Here is a 20,597-nt window from a genome sequence, read left to right as displayed (position 1 = left end):
TAAGCTAAGAAGTTTTAGTGTTGGTCAACAAGTGTTAGTGTTCTTACCTGTCAAGGGATTTCCCCTCACTAATAAATTTCAAGGTCCTTACAAGATAATTCAGAAGTTAAGTGATAGAACTTATGAGGTTGAAACACCAGAAAGAAGAAGAAAACAAAGGAAGATACATGTGAACCTCTTGAAACCTTATTTCTCAGAAACTAAAACTGAAACTGTGTCAGTAACCCAAACAACTTTATCTACAGAAGTCGATGATGGCTACGAATTGGGAGCTGCAAGCAAGATGAATAATTCTTCAATTTTGGAAAATTTGGAGGATAAACTGAAACATCTGAGTGTTGAACAAGGTGAAGACTTAAGTGAATTAATTAGAAGTTTTCCAGAAATTTTTTCAGAATTGTGGGCCTAGACGTACTGATCTGACCAAGCATGAAATCAAGATTCAAGAAGATGGAAAACCTTTCAAGCAAAGAGCCTATCGCTTATCACCGTATCATCGAGATGTTTTGAAGAAGGAAGTTGAGTATTTGCTGTAACATGGATTAGCAGAACCCAGTTCAAGTCACTTTAGTTCTCCATGTGTGTTGGTGAAGAAACCAGATGGTTCCTTTAGGATGTGTACTGATTATAGGAAAGCTGAACTTCTATCAGTGTGGCTGATAATTATCCTTTGCCTCTTATAGATCAGTTACTTGATAATATTGGGCAAGCCAAGTTGTTTCCAAGATAGACTTGTTGAAAGGATATTATCAAATTCCCTTAGATGAGAATGCGAAGTTGCTGTCAGCTTTTATTACTCCTTTTGGACTATATCAGTATACTGCTCTGCGTTTGGACTGATGAGTGCACCCGCAACATTTCAAACGAGTGATGGATCAACTGCTAGGATCAATAGAAGGAGTAGGTGTATACCTGGATGACATCGTGATTTACTCTACAACATGGGAAGAAAACATCTGAAGATTCTGAGGAGAGTTTTCAAAAAACTACAAGAAGCAGGATTAACAGTCAACTTAGAGAAGAGTGAGTTTTGGAAAGGCAACTGTACAGTATCTTGGGTTTGTTAAGTTGGGAAAGGCCTTCTTGCTCCAGTAAATGCTAATGTAGAAAGGTATCCGTAAGGCTACCCCACTACTACCAGGAAACAGCTACAAAATGAGATTTTTGGGGATGGCTGGTTCTATCGTCGTTTTTGCCCAAATTTCTCAGCCGTAGTAGCTCCCTTGACAGAATTAACTAGTCCCAAAGCTAAGTTTATTTGGACTCCAGAGTGTCAAGAATCCTTTGAGAAGGTAAAAAGCCATTTTAACTTCAAGACCAGTACTTCAAGCTCCAGACTTCGACAAGAAAATTTTGTGATACAAGTTGATACGTCGGACTGTGGCGTTGGAGCTGTTCTACTTCAAGAAGATGAAAATAATATCTACCATCCTGTGTGCTTCATGTCTACAAAATTGAAAAAACATCAGAAAGTATACTCCGACAATTGAGAAGGAAACTTTAGCCTTAATCAACGCATTGAAAAAATTTGAAGTGTATGTGAATAGACCTAGGAATGAAGAATTTTTAGTGTTGTCTTATCACAATCCACTATCATTTATCCAGAGAATGAAAAATCATAATCAAAGACTGGACCAGGTGGTCTTTGTGTCTGCAACTTAGGAGTGCAGCACATTAGTGGCAAAAACAATGTAGTTGCTGATTATTTATCTCGTTGCGAATCGTTGGATTCAACACCGTGATAAAAAATCCTCTGGGGGAGGTATATTATATATTGCTACTTTCAAAATGCATGTTTTCCCTCTTTGAAATGTCATGTAGAATTATGCAACATTTTTTCAGATTACTAGATAGCTTAGAATAGGATGTTTTAAAATGTGTGTTCAGATTTCGCATTGCATGTTGTAAAAGAATATATATATTATAACATAGAATGTAAAAAGAGAGAGATCTTTGTCTGTTTGAAACTACGAATGTTTAACTTTCGTGTCAACACTTTAAGATTGGAGAGTCTGCGAGATCCGTTTGCTTTCCTAGCGAGCGAGCTCGAATCTGCGTTGTATCAAAACATGTCAATCTTAATTGTCGCTCAGCCTCCGTTTCGATCGGAGTAGAGTACTGTCTTTTTTTTAAAACAGATTTCGTCTTGTACGTGTATGTCTTGTCAAGTCCCACGTGGGAATTGCACATTTTGTATGAGATTGCATCAGATTCGAACTTTCTGGAAGCATTCGTGACAAGAACGTTTTGGGTCATCTGCCCTGTCGAATTTCCGTAAAGGAAGAAAATTCCATTCTATCTTAGGACCTCGAGGCAGTCAGATCTCTCTCTCTCTCGCTCTCTCTCTCTCTCTCGAAATCATTGAGATTATATTAACGTAACGTAAATTGGTCACTCGTAACTTGTAAGAATTTCATATTTGATATTTCTTAGAGTTTATTTAGTGCTATTTAATTTCTTTTGTGGAATCTGAACAAACATCATTTTGTAACGGCGCCTGGTTTTTGTGAAATTGTGTAAGACAAGACTGCAGCAGAGAAAGAAGTTGGTATACCAAAAAGGTAAAGTGTTATATTTTTATTAGTTGCAACTAATAACGGATAGGAATTGTGTTTAACTAATAATGGATAGGGAGTGTGGTTAACTAATAATTGATAGGAACTGTGGTTAACTAATAACAGATGGTTGTGAAGGTTTGGTAAAAACTGTTGGTTACAGGGTTTTGAGTGAAAAGATTCACACTTTTACACATTGCTGATTTTTTTGTGTTTGTGTTTGTTCCATTGTTTGTGCACTATTTCATTTTCTTATTGAAGTGTGTCTTTTTATTTTATATTTTCATTTGCATTCACAATTTAATTGACTTAGTTATTTCATTGCTTAATCATTGCACATTTAATTAAATTTAACATTTATGAATTAATTTGCATTTACTTAGAATTCTTTTCAAGTTTTATTGTTGTTTAGCACTTGTGAATTAATTTCAAATTTTCAATTATGGCCTAACACTTTTGAATTTTGATTGAATTAATTTTCTTGAATTTTGTGATAAATTAATTTTGATTTAATTTTGTTTAGTTTGATTCAAGATTTAATTAAACTTTACTTTGTTTTCAAGTAACAGTAATTTTCCCTGATATTGTGAATTTCACTTATAAATTTTGAATTTAATAATAAATTTTTGTATTTAAAATTTTTATAAGTGTTTTCTTTATCTTACAACCAGTATTAGTATATTTAATTATGATTATATTTATGTTAGGTAGAAACATAGAGTGGTAATTGATTTGCTTTCCTTCAATTTATTTGAAGTGACTTAGAACCAGGGAAGTACTTAGACTTCTGAAATCAGGGAAATACTTAGACTTTTAAAGTTGTTGATGGAGTGATGCCCTTTGATTAATTTAATTACTTACAAGATTAGCTCACACCCGTTTTGATGAACTTAGTCTTGATTTTCTGCAATACTGGTTAGAGTTAAGGGATCACTGTTGCCTTTAGAGTATTCGTCGTTTAAACGTGTTATGAGGGTTCAGGTGTCTGGCTTTTCGTGAGGTAATATTTGATGCATGGTAACCAGATACTTGGCACATCGTAACAATATATATATATATATATATATATATATATATATATATATATATATATATATATATATATATATATATATATATATCACCAAAAGTGACTGGAATATCTTGAAGTAGTAAAGTCCACACTTATGTAAAAATTGGTAATATTAAAAATACCAATAAACAAGACGGGAGCTTTCGTCTACTTGATCAGTAGACCTCATTAGCCGTACTGATTTTTCCTTTTCCAAAATTATACAAAAAAGTTACGAAGGACAGGCAGGACTCTGGAACCGTCTCCAGAAGAGGGAGTTCAACCGTGACGATCGGCTCGTCTTTTGGCCAGACATTTGAACGAGGGAATAACATAATTGAGATAGTTTGTTTTTGTTGTTATCTCCCTTGGTTGACGGTTCTAGAGTCCTGCCTGTCCTTCGTAACTTTTTTTGTATATTTTTTTAAAAGTAAATCAGTACGGCTTATGAGGTCTACTGATCAAGTAGACGAAAGCTCCCGCCTTTTATGTATTTTTAATATACATTTTACGTAAGTGTGGACTTTTACCTACTTCAAGATATATACATATATATATATATATATATATATATATATATATATATAGATATATATATATATATATATATATATATATGTAGTATATATATATATATATATATATATATATATATATATATATATATATAATATATATATATATATTATATATATATATATATACAGAGAGAGAGAGAGAGACCAATACCCTCCACTGACTGGATGAACGAGCCGGGATATCATCTCTGTATAGAAGCGATTGACTGACTTGCATGCTTAACTGAAAACATACGAGAGAGAGAGAAGGAGAGCAGAGAGAGGGATGGAGACAGAGGAGAGAAGAAAGGAGAGAGAGAGAGAGAAGAAGTTATTTTGCTACAAAAACCATCAAAACTGACTCCATTTTGATCCGTGGAGGACGGGGCATCCTCCGTGCCTTGTGTTTTCATCTCCCGCCCCCGATCTGTACAGGTTCCACCAAAAGGCTGCTGAGCCCCGCTGCGGCCAGATCGTCACTCCCGCCCTTGGGAACACCGTGGCGCCGCCCGCTTCGACGTCGGACAGCTGCAGGCGGAAGGTACAAATTTCGACTTCAGACTCCTGACGAAGAAATTTATGTCCTAAAAATCAATCTTGACGAACTGTTTCGAACTGTTATTCTTGCCATAGTATCATATTAGTTTATTTCTAGCAATATTATTTCTGAATTATAATAAATTTGATATAACGTTATTTAAAGCAACTCATAATAACATTTTGAAGACAAAACATCAAAATAAATATCCGCCTATGTTATGTTAACTTCAGTTATTCATAGGATGACTAATGATTATAGTAATCTTGTGAAGAAATATATATTCATACAAGGTTATACTTACGTATATATACCATGAAGGTGGCAAACCTGTCTCCCATAAAATGTTCCCATGATTAACCATGAGATAATCCGTATGAGTGACGTACAGACCGCCTATGCCGTAGTTAGAGACCTGGGTTCATGCAAATAGGGCAGAAAAGGAAATTACCTTTGGTTTGATTATCATACAGTTGACGGCGCACGCAAGCGCACACACAGAAATATATATATAATATATATATATATATATATATATATATATATATATATATATATATATACATATGTATATAATATACATATAATAATATATAGATATATATATATATATATATATTATATTATATATATACATATTATATATATATTTATATATAGATAGTATATATATATATATATTATTATTATATTATAAAATATATATATATATCATATTCACTGAGACAATTTCAATATTCACAAATCTTTTCTTCTTTCCCACCGTTATCCCTACACTAAGGGGTCGGTTGCCTGATGCGCCTTTCGTTACAGTCAACATCAGGCATGGTTTATTATTTAGCAAAGGGGTTTTTCACGACCGCACGCCCTTGCTGTCATCAACCCAACAGTTATTGGCGGTGGGCCTCGCCTTTGACTAAAATGTCCACCTGCAAGGCAGCAGTTTCCACAGTTATTGGCGGTGGGCCTACCCTTTTACAAAAAGAGTAAGACTGCAAGGCAGCAGCTGTTCTTTTAGTGTCCTTTTACGTCACACAGGACCTACGTGGTAGTATTCTTACACCCATACCACAGGGTGTTCAATACTGAAACCACAAATATCGTTCAATATCCAGTTCACTTTACCCCGGAATACCTCAATCAAAAGGAAATTCGTAGTTGGTAAGCTCTATATCTGCTGTGAGATTCGAACCCCTGGCTGGTTTAGAAAGAACGATGTATACAGTGACTTATGACTACCGAGCCATCGTTGACTCAGTTGTCAAAGGTAAATCCTTTTTATTAAACCCCGTAGCAAACTGACTCCCTCTGGTGAAGAGGCACTTAACAGTTATAATTCCCGTTGGGTGTAAGTTATGCCCGAGGTATAGCGAATTGTATATCAAATTATATTTGTGGGTTAATATATATATTTAATATATATATAGAATATATATTATTTATATATATAATAATATATATAATTAATCTATATATATATATATATATAATTTATATATATATATATAGATATAAATATTATAAATAATGTTTATTTTTATATTTAGGATGTGTATGTGTGTGATTGTGAGTGTATGTGTAAAAACTATATATATATATATGTTCTGCATAATGATCCAGCCGTTTCATATTGAAAATTTGTATCCATTTTCCTAGCTGGAAGAATATGTTTAGGGATTTTTATCTTTCATGTGGATGTTCCAAGTTATTTTATTATACAACGATTCATGATTTTATCCATAATCATGTCTTATTCCTCAGCTGCAATTATGATAAAGAACTTAGACAACTTAAGCCCATCACTCCCACTTTTTAGTACCATTTTTCAAACGCTAAAACGACCAATTTTAATCATAAACTGGCACTGCAAAAACACGAATTTAGCTGAAACAGAATGTCCTTTATCGTTTTCAAAGGACAATTATCTACGAAATTAATTTGCAAACACGCCTCATAAATGTTGCAAGACATGTGGGAATCATCATCGTTAACGAAATGGAATAGTGGATCATGTAGCCAGTCACAATGGATGCATTGTTAAAGTTATTTTTGTTCTATTTCCTGTCGGCGCTGAGCGCTCGTGTTCGGCCTCTTCATTATGAAGCTGCCTCCGATTTGTGTCTTTGTTCACGAAATGCTTGACGCTGACTTATCTGTGATGCCATTCTGGTAATTGACAAGACTTTCGCTTCTGAATTTCAGCGCGAATTCTCCTCCTCATGAGTTCCTCGTTGGACGATTCTGTAGTCCTGAGTTCGATTCCCCACTGGAATCAGAGGCATTTATGTCTGGTGATTAGAAATTCATTTCTCGATATCATACGGTTCAGTTCCCACAACAAGCTGTAGGTCCTGTTGTTATGTAACCATTTTGGTTCCTAGCCACGTAAAAGCAAAAAGAAAATAAAAAAAAAATCTAATCCTTCGGGCCAGCCCTAGGAGAGCTGTGAATCAGCTCAGTGGTCTGGTTAAACTGAGATATACTCAACTTCTTCCTCTTCAGGTTTAGAGGGTAGTGGCTTCAGTGCACCTCAAGTAGTGTGCTGTAAGCGTTACTAAAATGACGTTGACAGCATCCCTTCGGCCCCTGGCTACACCTCCACTTTTTAGCTTTTTATTCTACTTTCAATCTTTCTATACTTTCTTTCATATTCTCTTTCTTCCATCTAACTTTCCACCCTCTCCAACAATTGATTCATAGCGCAACTGCTTTGAAGTTTTCCTCCTGGTATACCTGTCAAATTTTTTGCTGTCAATTTCCGTTTCAGCGCTAGATGACCTTATGGGTCCCAGTGCTTGGCCCTAGGCCTAAATTCCATATTCAATTCAATTCAATCCATTCTTTCTTCAGTCTTGCTATCAAGCTTCTCTAGATATTACTTCTTAGTGAATATGTGGAATTTTCCCACAATTCCACCTTTAGATAATCGTACTTATTTTTATTATTATATACTAAACCAAAAGAAAACTTCTTTCAGTTTTCTTCTGAAGATGGAAAAAGAAACCCACAAAATTACTGAATATAACTTGTTTACTTGTAAGTATTAAGATACTATGTAAATACTTACAAGTAAACAAGTTTTACTCAGTAATTTTGAGGGTTTCTTTTTCCCATTATTATTATTATTATTATTATTATTATTATTATTATTATTATTATTATTATTATTATTATTATTATTATATTATCAGAAGATAACATTCATTTATATCACCGGCCAATAAGGGAAGCAATCACAAAAGGGCATACGAAAATAATTCAGGATACGAAAGGGTGTTACTGTAAAGTCCCGAGATTCGCCCGGACCACCGAGAACAATTTTAAAACTCGCGTGCCTCTAACTCTGTAGACTCGCCACCATCCTCCCACTTTCCCATTGGTTTCGTTCCTGTATGATCTAGTCACTGCCATAAGATCCTGCTCTCCTATTGGTCGCATCTACCCCATCATGCTCTACGTACAGGCGTCGTTCGGCCACATTGTCGCACCAGTGTTATCGTACGCACACAGAATTCGTTCGTTCACATATACGATTTCGTTTGTTAACGTAAATTGGTGTTAGTGATTTCGCTTTGTACTTTATCGTGTTGTGTGAGAACTTAATTAGTAACTTAATTACGTACGTATAGTCATGGGTCCCAAGAAAGTTGCTCAAGTTCACGGAAAGAAGAGGATGCTTTCTATGGAGGACAAAAGATGGAGATAATCAAGAAGTATGAGGCTGGTATGCAGCACCATCCTTAAGCAGAAGGAAGCCATCAAAGCAGCTACACCTTCCAAGGGCGTGACTATTTTGTCCAACAAGAGGAGCCACGTGCATGATAAGATGGAGGCCTGCTTCTTGTATGGATAAAGGACAAAGGAATCGCTGGTGATATGATAACCGAGACGGCAATCTGCCACAAGGCCAGCGCTATTTTCGGCGATTTGATTGCTCAAGCCGAAGACGACGGATCAGAAGGGACATCGACACCAGCCCCAGACTTCAAGGCTTCTCGTGGGTGGTTTGAAAAATTCCAGAAATGGACTGGCATCCATTTGGTGGTGCGGCATGGGGAGGCTGCCAGCTTGGACACGAGAGTGGCCAAAGCCTTTATTAAGACGTTCGACGAGATGATGATCAACGAAGGTTCACGTTCTCAGCAAGTCTTCAATTGCGACAAGACGGCCTTTTTTTTTTAAAAAGCCTTGTCGGAACGTACCATCACGGATGAAGAGAAAGAAGTACTGGGGGGGGGCATAAGCCTAATGAAAGACAGGCTCATACTCGCACTAATCCAATTCACCAGTGGGGATTGTTTAAAGTCAAGCCCCTACTTATCTATCATTCGGAGACTCCTCGAGCCTTCAAGGCACAAAGTGCTAAAGGAGAAAGCTTCCAGTGATGTGGAGGGCTAATGTGAAAGCCTGGGTAATGAGACTTTTGTTCACCGAGAGGGTAAATCTGTGTTTTCGGCCTGACTGTGAAGAAATTCGTGGAAGAGACGTGCCTCCCTCTGAAATGTCTGCTGTTGTTGGACAATGCCCCTGCTCACCCTCCTGGCCTCGAGGAAGATATCCTAGCGGAGTATTCTTTCATCAAGGTTCTTTATCTTCTGCCTAATGCCACCCCTCTCCTCCAGCCCATGGACCAGCAAATGATATCGAACTTCAAGAAGCTGTATATGAAACATCTTTTTCAAGAGATGTTTTGACATCACCGATACCAAAAACCTCACCTTGCGTGAATTTTGGAAGGAGCATTTCGATATCGTCATAGGCATTTGACTCATCGATCAAGCTTGGCAGGAGGTTTCGAGGTGAACCTTGAATTATTCGTGGAGGAAACTCTGGCCTGATACCATATCCACCCGAGACTTCGAGGGATTTGACGTGGGCGAAGCTGATGCAGATTCAGAAACAGCTGACGATCCTGAAACTGTTTTTGCAACCAGATCTTGAGATCGTTGCTCTCGGCAAGTCCATGGGGCTGGTAGTCGACGAGGACGACATCAATGACCTTCTCGAGGAACACCAAGAGTAGCTTATGACGGATGACCTGAAGGAGTTGGAGGCCATGCAACATAACGTTGTTTCAAGAAGAGTTCTCTAGCAGCGGCGAGGAGGAGGAGGACGACCTATGACGGCAGAAATTAAGGATGCTCTAGCTGCTTTTCATAAAGTGCAATCATTTGTAGAATACAGACACCCCGACAAAAGGTTTACACAGGTCGTATACTTGTGCAGTTCGATGACGTCTGCCTGAGTCGATTCAGGAACATTGTGAAAACCAGGCGAAAGCAATATTCCTTGGATAGTTATTTTTTAAAGAGGCCTTTAGTAGGAGTAAGCAAACAGGAAGATCCAAATGATACAAAACAGAAAGTTGAAAGTGGTGAAGAAATTGAAATTTTGTAAAAAGCGTAAGTATAAAAAAGTAAAATAAATGTAAAAAAAAAAAAAAAAAAAAAAAAAATTTGATTTTAAGTTTTTTGTAAAGTTAAGTGTAATGTTTTCTGCCATTTGTTAATGTGTTTCATAAAGTTTAGTGTTAATGTTTTCCCTGCCGATTTTTTAGTGTTTCGTAAAGTTAAGCATTCATGTTTTCTGCCATTTGTCCTCCTTCTCTGTCGCCACTTTCAGAGATCGCCTCACTCGAAAGGTAAGGTTCCACATTTTACTACATACGTATGTATGTACAGTATTTCTTGTACCATCTACACTAATACACTATTTAAAGGTATGTAGGACAGATTAGTAGTATATGTAGTTTAAGTTAGGTATTGAATGGTCCAAATTGTTGTATTTCATTGTTTATTGGTCAATTTAGCTTTTATTATAAAATTTACTGCGGTGTTTTGTAGGGCTTGGAACGAATTAAGCAATTTACATGTAAAATGTGGTTCAAGATACGAAAATATCAAGTTTACGAAGGCCTCTTCGGAATGGATTAATTTCGTATCCTGATGCACTACTGTACTATATTTTTCTGTTTTACTTCTCCTTCATCCTGTGTTTATTTATTGTCTATTTGCTTTACAATATTTAATGTGCAATATTCAAATTATGTTAATGATTACACTATGCATTCTGCCACTGCAAAGGATAAGCGCAAATTTACAAATACTCGGAAGAATTGGTAAATATTTCTGTTCCTTATTTGTCATGAACGAATGATATTATATTTCGTTTTATTATGCATGTGTTACATCTTTCATTGCATTAAGAGTTATGCTACGAAGTACAGATCATAAAAGTATATATCAATATATTATAATTTCTAAAGTAGTTCTAATTAGCACTACTTAACTACCAACGAATCAGGCTCTCTATTTTCAAAGTATTTCGATTTATATTTTGTTTTATTTAACTACAATACTGCATCTTCCGGTGAAGAGATAACGCACCAAGTGTAAGCAGTTTAATTCAAATACGTTGTAATTAGGTATTCTATTGTTTTCTCACGCTCACTATAGAAAAAAACACATCATTAACGTGAAGGTAAATGAGACCATGAACGTAGAAAATGAGTGAAAACCCCGAACGAATTGTTAAAGACAAAGATGTCCGGCGGTTTCGGGTATGAGTAGTCAACCGCCCAAGCTGACTCAATAAGCCGGTTGATTATGTTTCTTCTGGGTGACGGTAGGTGGCAGCGCTGTGCAAGTTTACATGATTGTATTTCAGTGCTAGAAGAAAAATCGTTTAGAATTATGGTTAAACTGGCATTTTATTAACCTAATTCTATCTATATAATCCTGAATGAATGTATGGAGTATATTGGCGGCACATTACATGCAAAAATATGGCATTGCATGTCACTGATCAGGTGACAGTATCATGCACCTATACAGACCTAAAACAGGACACATAGAACCTGGGGCCCATAGGAGCCGGGGAACATAGAACCTGGGAAACATCGGACCAGGGGAACATAGAACCTCGGAAACATAGGACCATGGGAACATATAGATCCGCTCCCATTATAAATGATGTATTTACTTTTTTATTTATATACTTATTGATTTGTTAATTCATTTCCTTATAAGATTTCCATTAGCTTTTGTCTCTTCTTTTCGAATGAACGCCGTGTCCTTTGGAAATTGAAATGAGTTTTGAAGCTTCTTTGCAATTTTCTTAATTGGAATTTCATTAAAATGGTACATTTTGATTTCCCACAGGCATCGAAGAAACAAAGGAACACAACAACTTTAATTTTATCAAGTTATACTGTAAATATATATTTGTTTGTTCGAAGACAAAAATGTGCCTGGACGTTTGATTATAAATAGAATAAAAGCTTCCATTATATAAAAAAAACAGAGATATCAAAGCCATTTTGAAAGACAAATTGTTAAAGCATTTCACAAGAATTTTTGTAACATTGACAGCAATGTATTCCAGATGAAAATGTATGTAGTTCTTGATTTGTTGTGAACTTGTGTAAGTAATTAATTGAATAAAAACTTAAATGGGAAAAAGTATATATTCTTTGGAAGTTTGAATTTCAGATTAATGCTCAAAGGCCAGAGTTTGGTGGCATTGGAAATCTATTCCCAGAATTGATAAACAATCCAGAGATGTTTTATGACCTCTTCAGAATGACACCTAAACAATTTAAAATGTTAGTGGAATTAACTGCACCCTACATAATTAAAACAAAGCACCAATTACTGACGTGCACTTTCAGTTTGAGGAAATAATGGCTATTTTCTTAAGGATTGACAGTGTCCACCTCTCAGCGGACTCACCGTGACTGATGAAAAAATGGGTCCGCCAAGTCACTGACTCTGAATCGCGTTGACTCGCCTCGACTCGGCATGACTCGACTCGCTTGGAGTAAACTTTCCTATTTCAATTAATGTGGCGATTCAAGAAGAGTCATGAATCATCTTGACTTGACTCGACTCGACTCGCTTGGTGTAAACGCAGCCGAAGTCTATAATCATGCGATGTGATTAACTGGAGTAGAGTGGCATCATCTGCCCAAGCCATAGACTTGTTTTCAAGGCCAAAATATAATAGTAATGGTGCATGAGCACTAAACTGGTAGAATATATTCATGTAGTCACCACTGTGTCCATCAACCATTATTCTTTGTAATCTATTTATAAAAGTTCAATAAGAATACGAGAAATGGTCCGCCAACTCCAATCTAAGTGTGAAAGCAAGGATGGATGGATGTATGAAACTTATGCTCAGGCCCGGGGCTAGGACCCAAGGTCTTCAGGCCCCATCACGAGGTGTGTTAAAGAGTGAAAGCAGGGTCCTCGTGGTTAACAAGGTCAACACCAACACCAAAGTCGACCATATAAACTTTATGACCAGAAACGTAGGGATTTCAGACACACACTGGAATCTGGGCAGTAAATTGTGGCCCCAACTAAAATCCAGTTAGTACAAATTGTGAACAGACAATGATTCTCACCAGCAATATGCAGGCATTTTGCTTGAGCTGTGCATGCGCACGTCGTCTATGCTAATGAGTTTTTTAAATGAAAAAATAATTTACCGTTGGTGAGTGAATTCGTGAGGATTAGAACAGATCACAGAATTTAGGCCAAAGGCCAAGCACTGGGACCTATGAGGTCATTCAGCACTTAAACGGAACTTGAGAGTAAAAGGGTTTGAAAGGGGTAACAGGAAGAACACCTGGCAGTTGCACTATGAATCAATTGTTAGGAGATGATGGAAAGTGCGATGGAAGAAAGAGAATCTGAATGGAGATGCAGTAAAAGGAATGATAGGGGCTGCAGCTAGGGACCGAATGGGCACTGTAAAGAACCTTCATTAATGCCTACAGTGCACCACATGAGCTGCACTGATCGCACTACCACCTACGGTGATGAATTCGTGAAGATAAAACTTGAAGTACCTCAGGAGCAAAATGACTCGAAGCTGAAGGTAGTTTTCCATTAACAGATTTTAACTCATTTGTATTCAGTCTCGCACAAATCTGAAGTTTTCTAAAGATTTGATCAAACACAATTGATGGTTAATAGTTTTTTGCAAAAATAAAGATTTTTTTAAGCTGATTCAACAAGAACACTCTAACTGAAGAAAGTGTCATAAGTACGCAATATGTAAATGACTGGTTTAATTTGACAGGGCTTTGATAAAAAATATTAATTAATTGGCAAGTAGAATATTGGCAAATACTGGACCTACTAGCCATTCAGGGACCACGAGTCATCGTTTTTCTCAAAATATTTTTCAAGCTAATTATGTATTTGATCGAAATGATACCTTGACCCAGTGTGCAAGACAGCTCCCACTAAGTTTTGGTAATATAGGGCATTGTCAAATGGTGTTACTTAAGGCGTTTACTCTGGACTTTTAAAGGCAAAGTCTTGCATTGAGTCGGCAGGAGTAATCTACACAAGCGACCGTCCGGTATCCCCAGATCCCTTTCCCTCTCTCACTCTTTCTTTATCGCTGTTTTTCTCATCTCTCCCCCAAAATACCTCTCTGTGACTTACAATATGCAAGAAAATACCGTTTTCCATGACATTTTTTAATACCAGCAGATAACTGGAGTTCCAAATGAAAAGGATAGCGAGGTTTGATGTTATGACCATAATACTGGTTAATTTTTCCCGTTTTCTGTTAACAGTATCTTTGGTGTTAGCAAAACAATGGAGGTGTTGGGGAAAGGTGCAGTGAGACGGTCAACAGCTTTCCAGGATGAGTACTCTTCCACAAAAGGCCAAAGAGAGTCAAGGTCTAATCAATTGGGTGGAGTCCCCTTCCACCTGGGTTAACTACATAGGCAATGTACCTGCTCATTATGGCAATTCACCAACTGATGCAAAAAGAAGGTAAACAAAGTTCCGCCTACATGGGGGATTTTGGGTAGTGAGCAGACCGTCTCTTTCTCTTGACATTGACGAAGACTGTGACTAAAGTTCCTGTGATATTCTTAACTGTTTGCATCACTTTTTAACTATGACAATACTTATACAAGTTAGAGAGAGAGAGAGAGAGAGAGAGAGAGAGAGAGAGGAGAGAGAGAGAGAGAGAGAGAGAGAGAGAAATAATTTCTTTATTTCTTTACCACTCTGTACCGTAGTGTTAATCATATACCGAGTTGTCGGTTAAACTGTCTGATTTAACCTACCAGCTCGTAGTCAACACATCGATACGAGGGGTAAAGAATTTAAGTCGAGATTGTAATAGTAGGTACATTATACTAGGTGAATAGGGTGAAGGTCATAATTATGCTCTATAACCTAATTCCAATTATATAACTTAAGGAAATACAATGGCAATAATTAAATGATAATTAGATGAACAGAAAATCTACAAAAAACAACATATTTATCAAATTCAATATTACTCATTTAATATAAAAGACAGGAAAGAAGGTGGAGATGGGGAGGGCAGGAAAGTAGCTTGAGTGAGGGATGGGGAGGGAAGAGAGAGGAAGGGAGGTAGGGGGGGACGGGGTGCGGATAAAGGACGTTCAAATGCATAGGATGGCAATGCTTGGGAACACAATGTAAGTCAATAGTAAACACCTTCAATAACACCATTTGACAATGCACTATATTACGAAAATTTAGAGGGAGGTGTCTTGTATTTCACTGTCAAATCACCATTTTGATCAAATATAGATTGAAAGATATTTAATGAATCAATAACTTGCAGTTCCTTCATTGGATAGTAGTAGTGACCTCACCGCTATACTCTCTATTGTCTCAATGGAATCCCTGAAAGCAAAATATGAGCTACAAAATGATTTTCACTGCTTCACTGAAAGGAAGTTTACAAAGGGATATGTTCTCCAGTCGTAAACTCAGAGAAACAGTATTAGAGTTAACAAACCATACTACTATGAGATTCAGGGTCTCTGTAACACGGTTTTTTGGACTTTGCTCCTTGTCAAAGCATCGGATGTAGCTGAAAGTTGACATATGTATATTTTACAACCACACACAAATTTTGTCAGCATTATCAATAACCTAACCCGATAGTTTTGATTTTTATAGAGTAAAAATGAACTAACCGACGCCATGGCCAATGATTACGAGCCAAGAGTCGAAAAACATTAATTACGTAAGCAAGGTAAAACAAACACCTTTTTGACTAAATGTTTGCCCCGCCCATCCACCAGACAGAAATGCCATCGGCTCTGAAACCCAAAGACTTTATGAATGGCGGAACGAAACATAGATGTGGGTGGGGTATCAGTGCTAGCGTAGTAATACTACTGTAGCAGTAGTGCCGCAACAGTATAGCAGTAATATACATGAATTAAACGTTTAGACCAACTGCTGGGATCCTTGAGGATCATTTAGCACTTCTTACAATTACTCGAGAAAGGAGTTTTTATAGCCAGAAGTTAAATTTTCTAATCCAACAATGCCCATCCCATGGTAGCCTTCAGTGTTATCCTGATTTATAACGAGGCGAAAGTGGTGGAGCCTCATGAAGTCACCATTCTGAAGAAAATTATTGGTGAAGGTTTAAAGCCAATTTACGGTACCGGCTATTTTTTTTCAGTAAATAGGTAGATAGCCAATAAATAAAAATTGCTTGACATTGGATATAGCAGTTATCAAATCAAGCTTGTCTACTATGTTTTTGGTAATTACCAACTATTCCCTACATCTTGTCAATCTGATTGTGACCTATAAAGTAGACTGTAATTTCTTTGGAAACTTATTTTGGGAGTTAGACTAATAATCGAAGTGTTTTTGTATTTATTAACATATTTTGTTGGCTTGTTCATTATGACAATTATCAGTGGGGAGGTTCCAGAGTTCAGAAAGGTGTACTGCTTTGCTTGTATTTAAATTTGTGTCATTGTTGCCAGAGGTTTAGCCTTCGTTACGTATAGCCAATCATCCATCGAGAAAGAGGGAAGAAATGATGTCATAAGTTACGTAACGAGTGCGTTCGAAACCTTTTCTCTGAGTAAGTTGGCCCGTCTTCAAAAAAGGTCACTTTTACATTATAAGTACCAAATTTATTCAACCTACGTAGTGCAGAATACACTCAAAATTTATGTGTTGATATAATATGTATTCTGAATAAGCGTTATATTTATGAAATGCAGAGATAAAAAGTTATTGCGAAAAAACCGTGTTACAGAGGCCCTGAATCTCATAGTAGCTGATAGCAAGTTCACAAATAATGCTTATTATAAACTTCATAAGAGTATGGCACTAATTTGTAGTCAATTTTAGCTTTGGGGTAATACCATATATGCGAGAATAATTTACTAGACCAAAGAATAGTTTCTGATGACATAGCTCATAAAAGAACAAGACCAGCAGCAAAGGGTTAAAGTATCCACCCACAACAATCAAACAGCTGTTATTAACGTACTACACTGAACAAACCAATTTAAAATTAACTTGTGGTCTAGTTAAAGGTGTCTAAAAACGAGTTATTACATTGCATAGCTTTTATTGTCTTGATAACAGAATCCAAAAGAGTTTTTTAATATAATGTAGCTCTTGAGATACTACAGCCAAACAAGTCAATGCCTTTTTATTATCAATCATAATTAAAAATTGGCTATCATTAAAGAGCAAGTGAACGATTCTCATTTTCCGCCGGGCATCAAGTAGGTAGTTGTTGGAGGAGCTGCAGCTGTTGTTGGAGCCTGTGCAGCGGTTGCTGGAGGTGCTGCAGCTGTTGCCTGTGCAGCGGTTGTTGGAGCCTGAGCAGCGGTTGTTGGAGGTGCTGCAGCTGTTGTTGGAGCCTGTGCAACGGTTGTTGGAGGTGCTACAGTTGTTGTTGGAGCATGTGTGGTGGTTATCGGAGCCTTTGTTGTTGTTTGTGCTTCCTTAGTTATGGTCGAAACCGTTGTTGTAGGTGGCACAGACGTTGTGAAGTTCGCTGTTGAATGGGAAGAGCTCACACTTAGATATGCTTCTGCTAAATGTCAAACATCTTGTCTTTTTTTTTTTTATTTCTGGTGTGGAAAATCCCACAAGAATGGCCGTCAAGGTTACTTCATAAAGAAAGTGTGTTCATTGTGAGTAGTAATAATAACATACATATGTAAAACTGAAACAAGTAGAAGAATTGGCAATCCTTTAAAATGTTGGGGGTGCTCTTGTATCAGTAAGTTGTCAGCATCCATTAATTTAGTTTTCACAAAGGAGAATTACCTTTCACATATATTTTGCTGCCTCCCTTCCATAATCCAAAAAACCCATTCATTGTTCCATACTTCTGGATTTTATTTCCTTTCATGACCTTTCCTTTGCTTTCATTCACTTTTAATTTCTCTTACAGAGATTCTCAATTTCTTTCACCAGAGTAGGCAGCTTCTCTCAGTATCACCAGTTAAATTGTCATTAGCAAAGCTCACTCTAACCACCCAGCGTTTACGTTTGCTTTCTTAGCTCATAATTTTACACCCATAGTTCTTGCTCCTTGTCAGACTTCAGGCTTTCTTCCATTCATAGACATTAAACAGTTATGAAAACATAACATTCTTAATTTAGAACCACTTTACACTTAACCAGCCACTTCCCATCAACAAACTCTACATGTTTCATTTTAATCTTAGAAGATATTAATTTATCTCAACAAATAAAGACCTACATGCTGTAGGTTGCATCTTTTTTCTGTTATCAGAAGTTTCTACAAGACCCAGTACACCACTTACAGCTTTTCAACCTTTCTTGTCAAACTTCTAACGTAATTGTTTCATATAAGTCGCTTAATCCACACATCCTGTCATTTGTCTGAATCCACACTGCTCTTCCCTTGTTAATGGTTTGGTTATTTGGTTACCTCTTCATACCCTGAAACTTTCCTCGCTAAGCAAAGTGTGTCATGCCCCAGTTATTCTTAATGTTACCTGTATCGCCTTTACCCTTAGCTGAAGAAAACAAAAATATGATTTCTTAATTTCTCGAAATACTTCATTCTTTTCGGATACGCTTGTCATTACCAAGCCTGGTCAGGTCGGCAACGTGACTTCTGTGATATTCTGGATGGGGGGGTCTTGCAATTGGATTTAAGGCTTAGTAGTACGAGCAGTGTAAAAAAAAAAAAAATAGTGTGTGTGAAGAATTTGCGAAGTTAAGAGGGCACTGTGGCTCTTATATCCTTTAAAACTATTTTAATAGTTCGAGCAACTCCCCCACCCCCTCCCCCCCCACTAATTACTGTAAGTTCTTTTATTTTAATCCGTTAGGGGAAAAATAAAATAACTGGGCAAGGCTACGAAATGGTGGTAAAATTGGTTGTAGGAATGCAAGATTTGCTGCCATATTTAACCAAGCGGCATCAAGCTTGCGCGTTTTTCTTTCCTCTCGGAGAATCATGACGTTGAACTCCGCAACAAGTAGCTAGTATCTAAGGATTAAATTACGTACCGGCTTTATGAAGTCAAGCGACCTCACTTTTTATTACCATTACATCTGCTTTGTGTAGAGATCGGCAAAAAGTTGACAAATGCCATAAAACCTGTTCGCGTTTCCCCGCGTGTATGGCTAATGTAGGAGCCGATGCAAAGTGTAATCCTACAATAACTGTTACTACTACTAAGGAGTAAAGGATTTGACTTACAAGCGCAGCAGACACAGTTTTGGGGGTTCTTTTTGCAGGCGTTCGGATTATATGTCCATAGCAGGAGTAGGACCTTGGTTGACAAATTCCGTTGTTATCGGTGCATTTTATCTTATTTATGCAGCGATTTGCTGAAAGAGAAGAAATTCATTTAGTTATGATTCATACAGCAACCATTTCAACTTTCCCATCAAGAAATAACCTCTTAAAATATTAAATTTTCTTTACACACCTTACTGGCTCTTTCTCCCCTCCAAGATAAGGAAAACTGAACTCACTCGTGACACAGCAGAAACATTTTTTAGTGATGCAGTACTTTTTTCCACGATACATATCTAGTAAGAGGCGATCAGTATATGATATATATATATATATATATAGATATATATATATATATATATATTATATATATATATATATATATATAATATACTGATTGCCTCTTACTATAAATATATATATATATATATATATATATATATATATATATATATATATTATAATAAAATATATATTATATATATATATATATATATATATATATATATATATATATATATATCTAATAAAAGGAGCCATAAAAAACACCAAAATGTAGAGAGAAAAGTACTATATTTCAGAGACTGCTGTCTCTCTCTTCAGGTATATGAATGAGAAAAGTTTACAGAAAAGGTGGTATTTATACCAAGAGATTCGTCCACAAGTAAGCCAATTTAGGTCACCCCCGCTGATAATCTTCCTTTAATCTTCTTAAGCGTTGGTTGAATGAACACTGCGTCGACGATGTCCGATGTCCAATTCCCTTTTGAGATGTTCATTACCTGCTTCTCTTTTATTAAGGCCGATTCCATCATTTGACTCTTGTACCCGGCAGGTTGCTTGCTATAAATTACACGTGACATATTCCAGTTTATTCTATGGTTATGTTCATTTATATGGTTGAAAATAGCCGAGTTTCTGTTGTCCATACCTAACTGACCGTTTGTGTTGTATTAATCTCTGGGGAAGTGATTTACCTGTAAATCCGATGTAAGATTGGTCACAGTCCTGGCATGGGATCTCATATACCCCAGAGTCTTTGGGCGATGTCTTTTGTTGGACGTTAATCAGGGATTTGGCTAAGGTATTTGGGTAGGTAAATGCAAAAGGGTTGGATTTCCCAAGGTGTGAGTTACTCTCTTAATCGTCTCCAGGTGGGGAATTTTTTATTTTATTGTTGGGTGTGTCTGGTCTTGTCTTTAGGGGGTCGGTAGAAAATTACGTTTGCTTTTTGAATTGCTTTCTCAATTATATGGTCAGGATACTTTAAAGATGAAAGTTGCTTGCGAATTAGTTCAAATTCTTTTTCCAGGAAATCTGGGGAACAAATTCGTATGGCTCTTAAG

At 36.7% G+C, this 20,597-nt stretch overlaps 2 protein-coding genes across 2 annotated transcripts in view; both read right to left on the bottom strand.

The window, feature by feature from the left end:
- Positions 1-17,191: 17,191 nt before the first annotated feature.
- LOC135202021 (uncharacterized) overlaps positions 17,192-20,597 on the bottom strand; it is a 24,499-nt gene continuing 21,093 nt past the window's right edge. Inside the window, exons 7-8 of the mRNA XM_064231296.1 lie at positions 19,213-19,343; positions 17,192-17,526 (exon numbers count right to left, since the gene is read on the bottom strand). Of these exons, the coding sequence (XP_064087366.1) occupies positions 19,329-19,343 (15 nt within the window). The 3' untranslated portion in view covers positions 17,192-17,526; positions 19,213-19,328. The remainder of the gene's footprint in view (positions 17,527-19,212; positions 19,344-20,597) is intronic.
- LOC135201980 (mucin-7-like) lies at positions 17,231-17,853 on the bottom strand. Its single transcript, XM_064231256.1, has 2 exons — positions 17,802-17,853; positions 17,231-17,526 (listed from the first exon to the last, which is right to left on the bottom strand). Exons 1-2 carry the CDS (start codon positions 17,851-17,853, stop codon positions 17,231-17,233), a joined length of 348 nt encoding a protein of 115 aa, XP_064087326.1.

The sequence above is a fragment of the Macrobrachium nipponense genome, chromosome 30 (genome assembly GCF_015104395.2).
Source record: "Macrobrachium nipponense isolate FS-2020 chromosome 30, ASM1510439v2, whole genome shotgun sequence".
NCBI lineage: Eukaryota > Metazoa > Arthropoda > Malacostraca > Decapoda > Palaemonidae > Macrobrachium > Macrobrachium nipponense.
The sequence above is the reverse complement of the archived record's forward strand: the minus strand, read 5'-3'. Positions and strand labels throughout refer to the sequence as shown.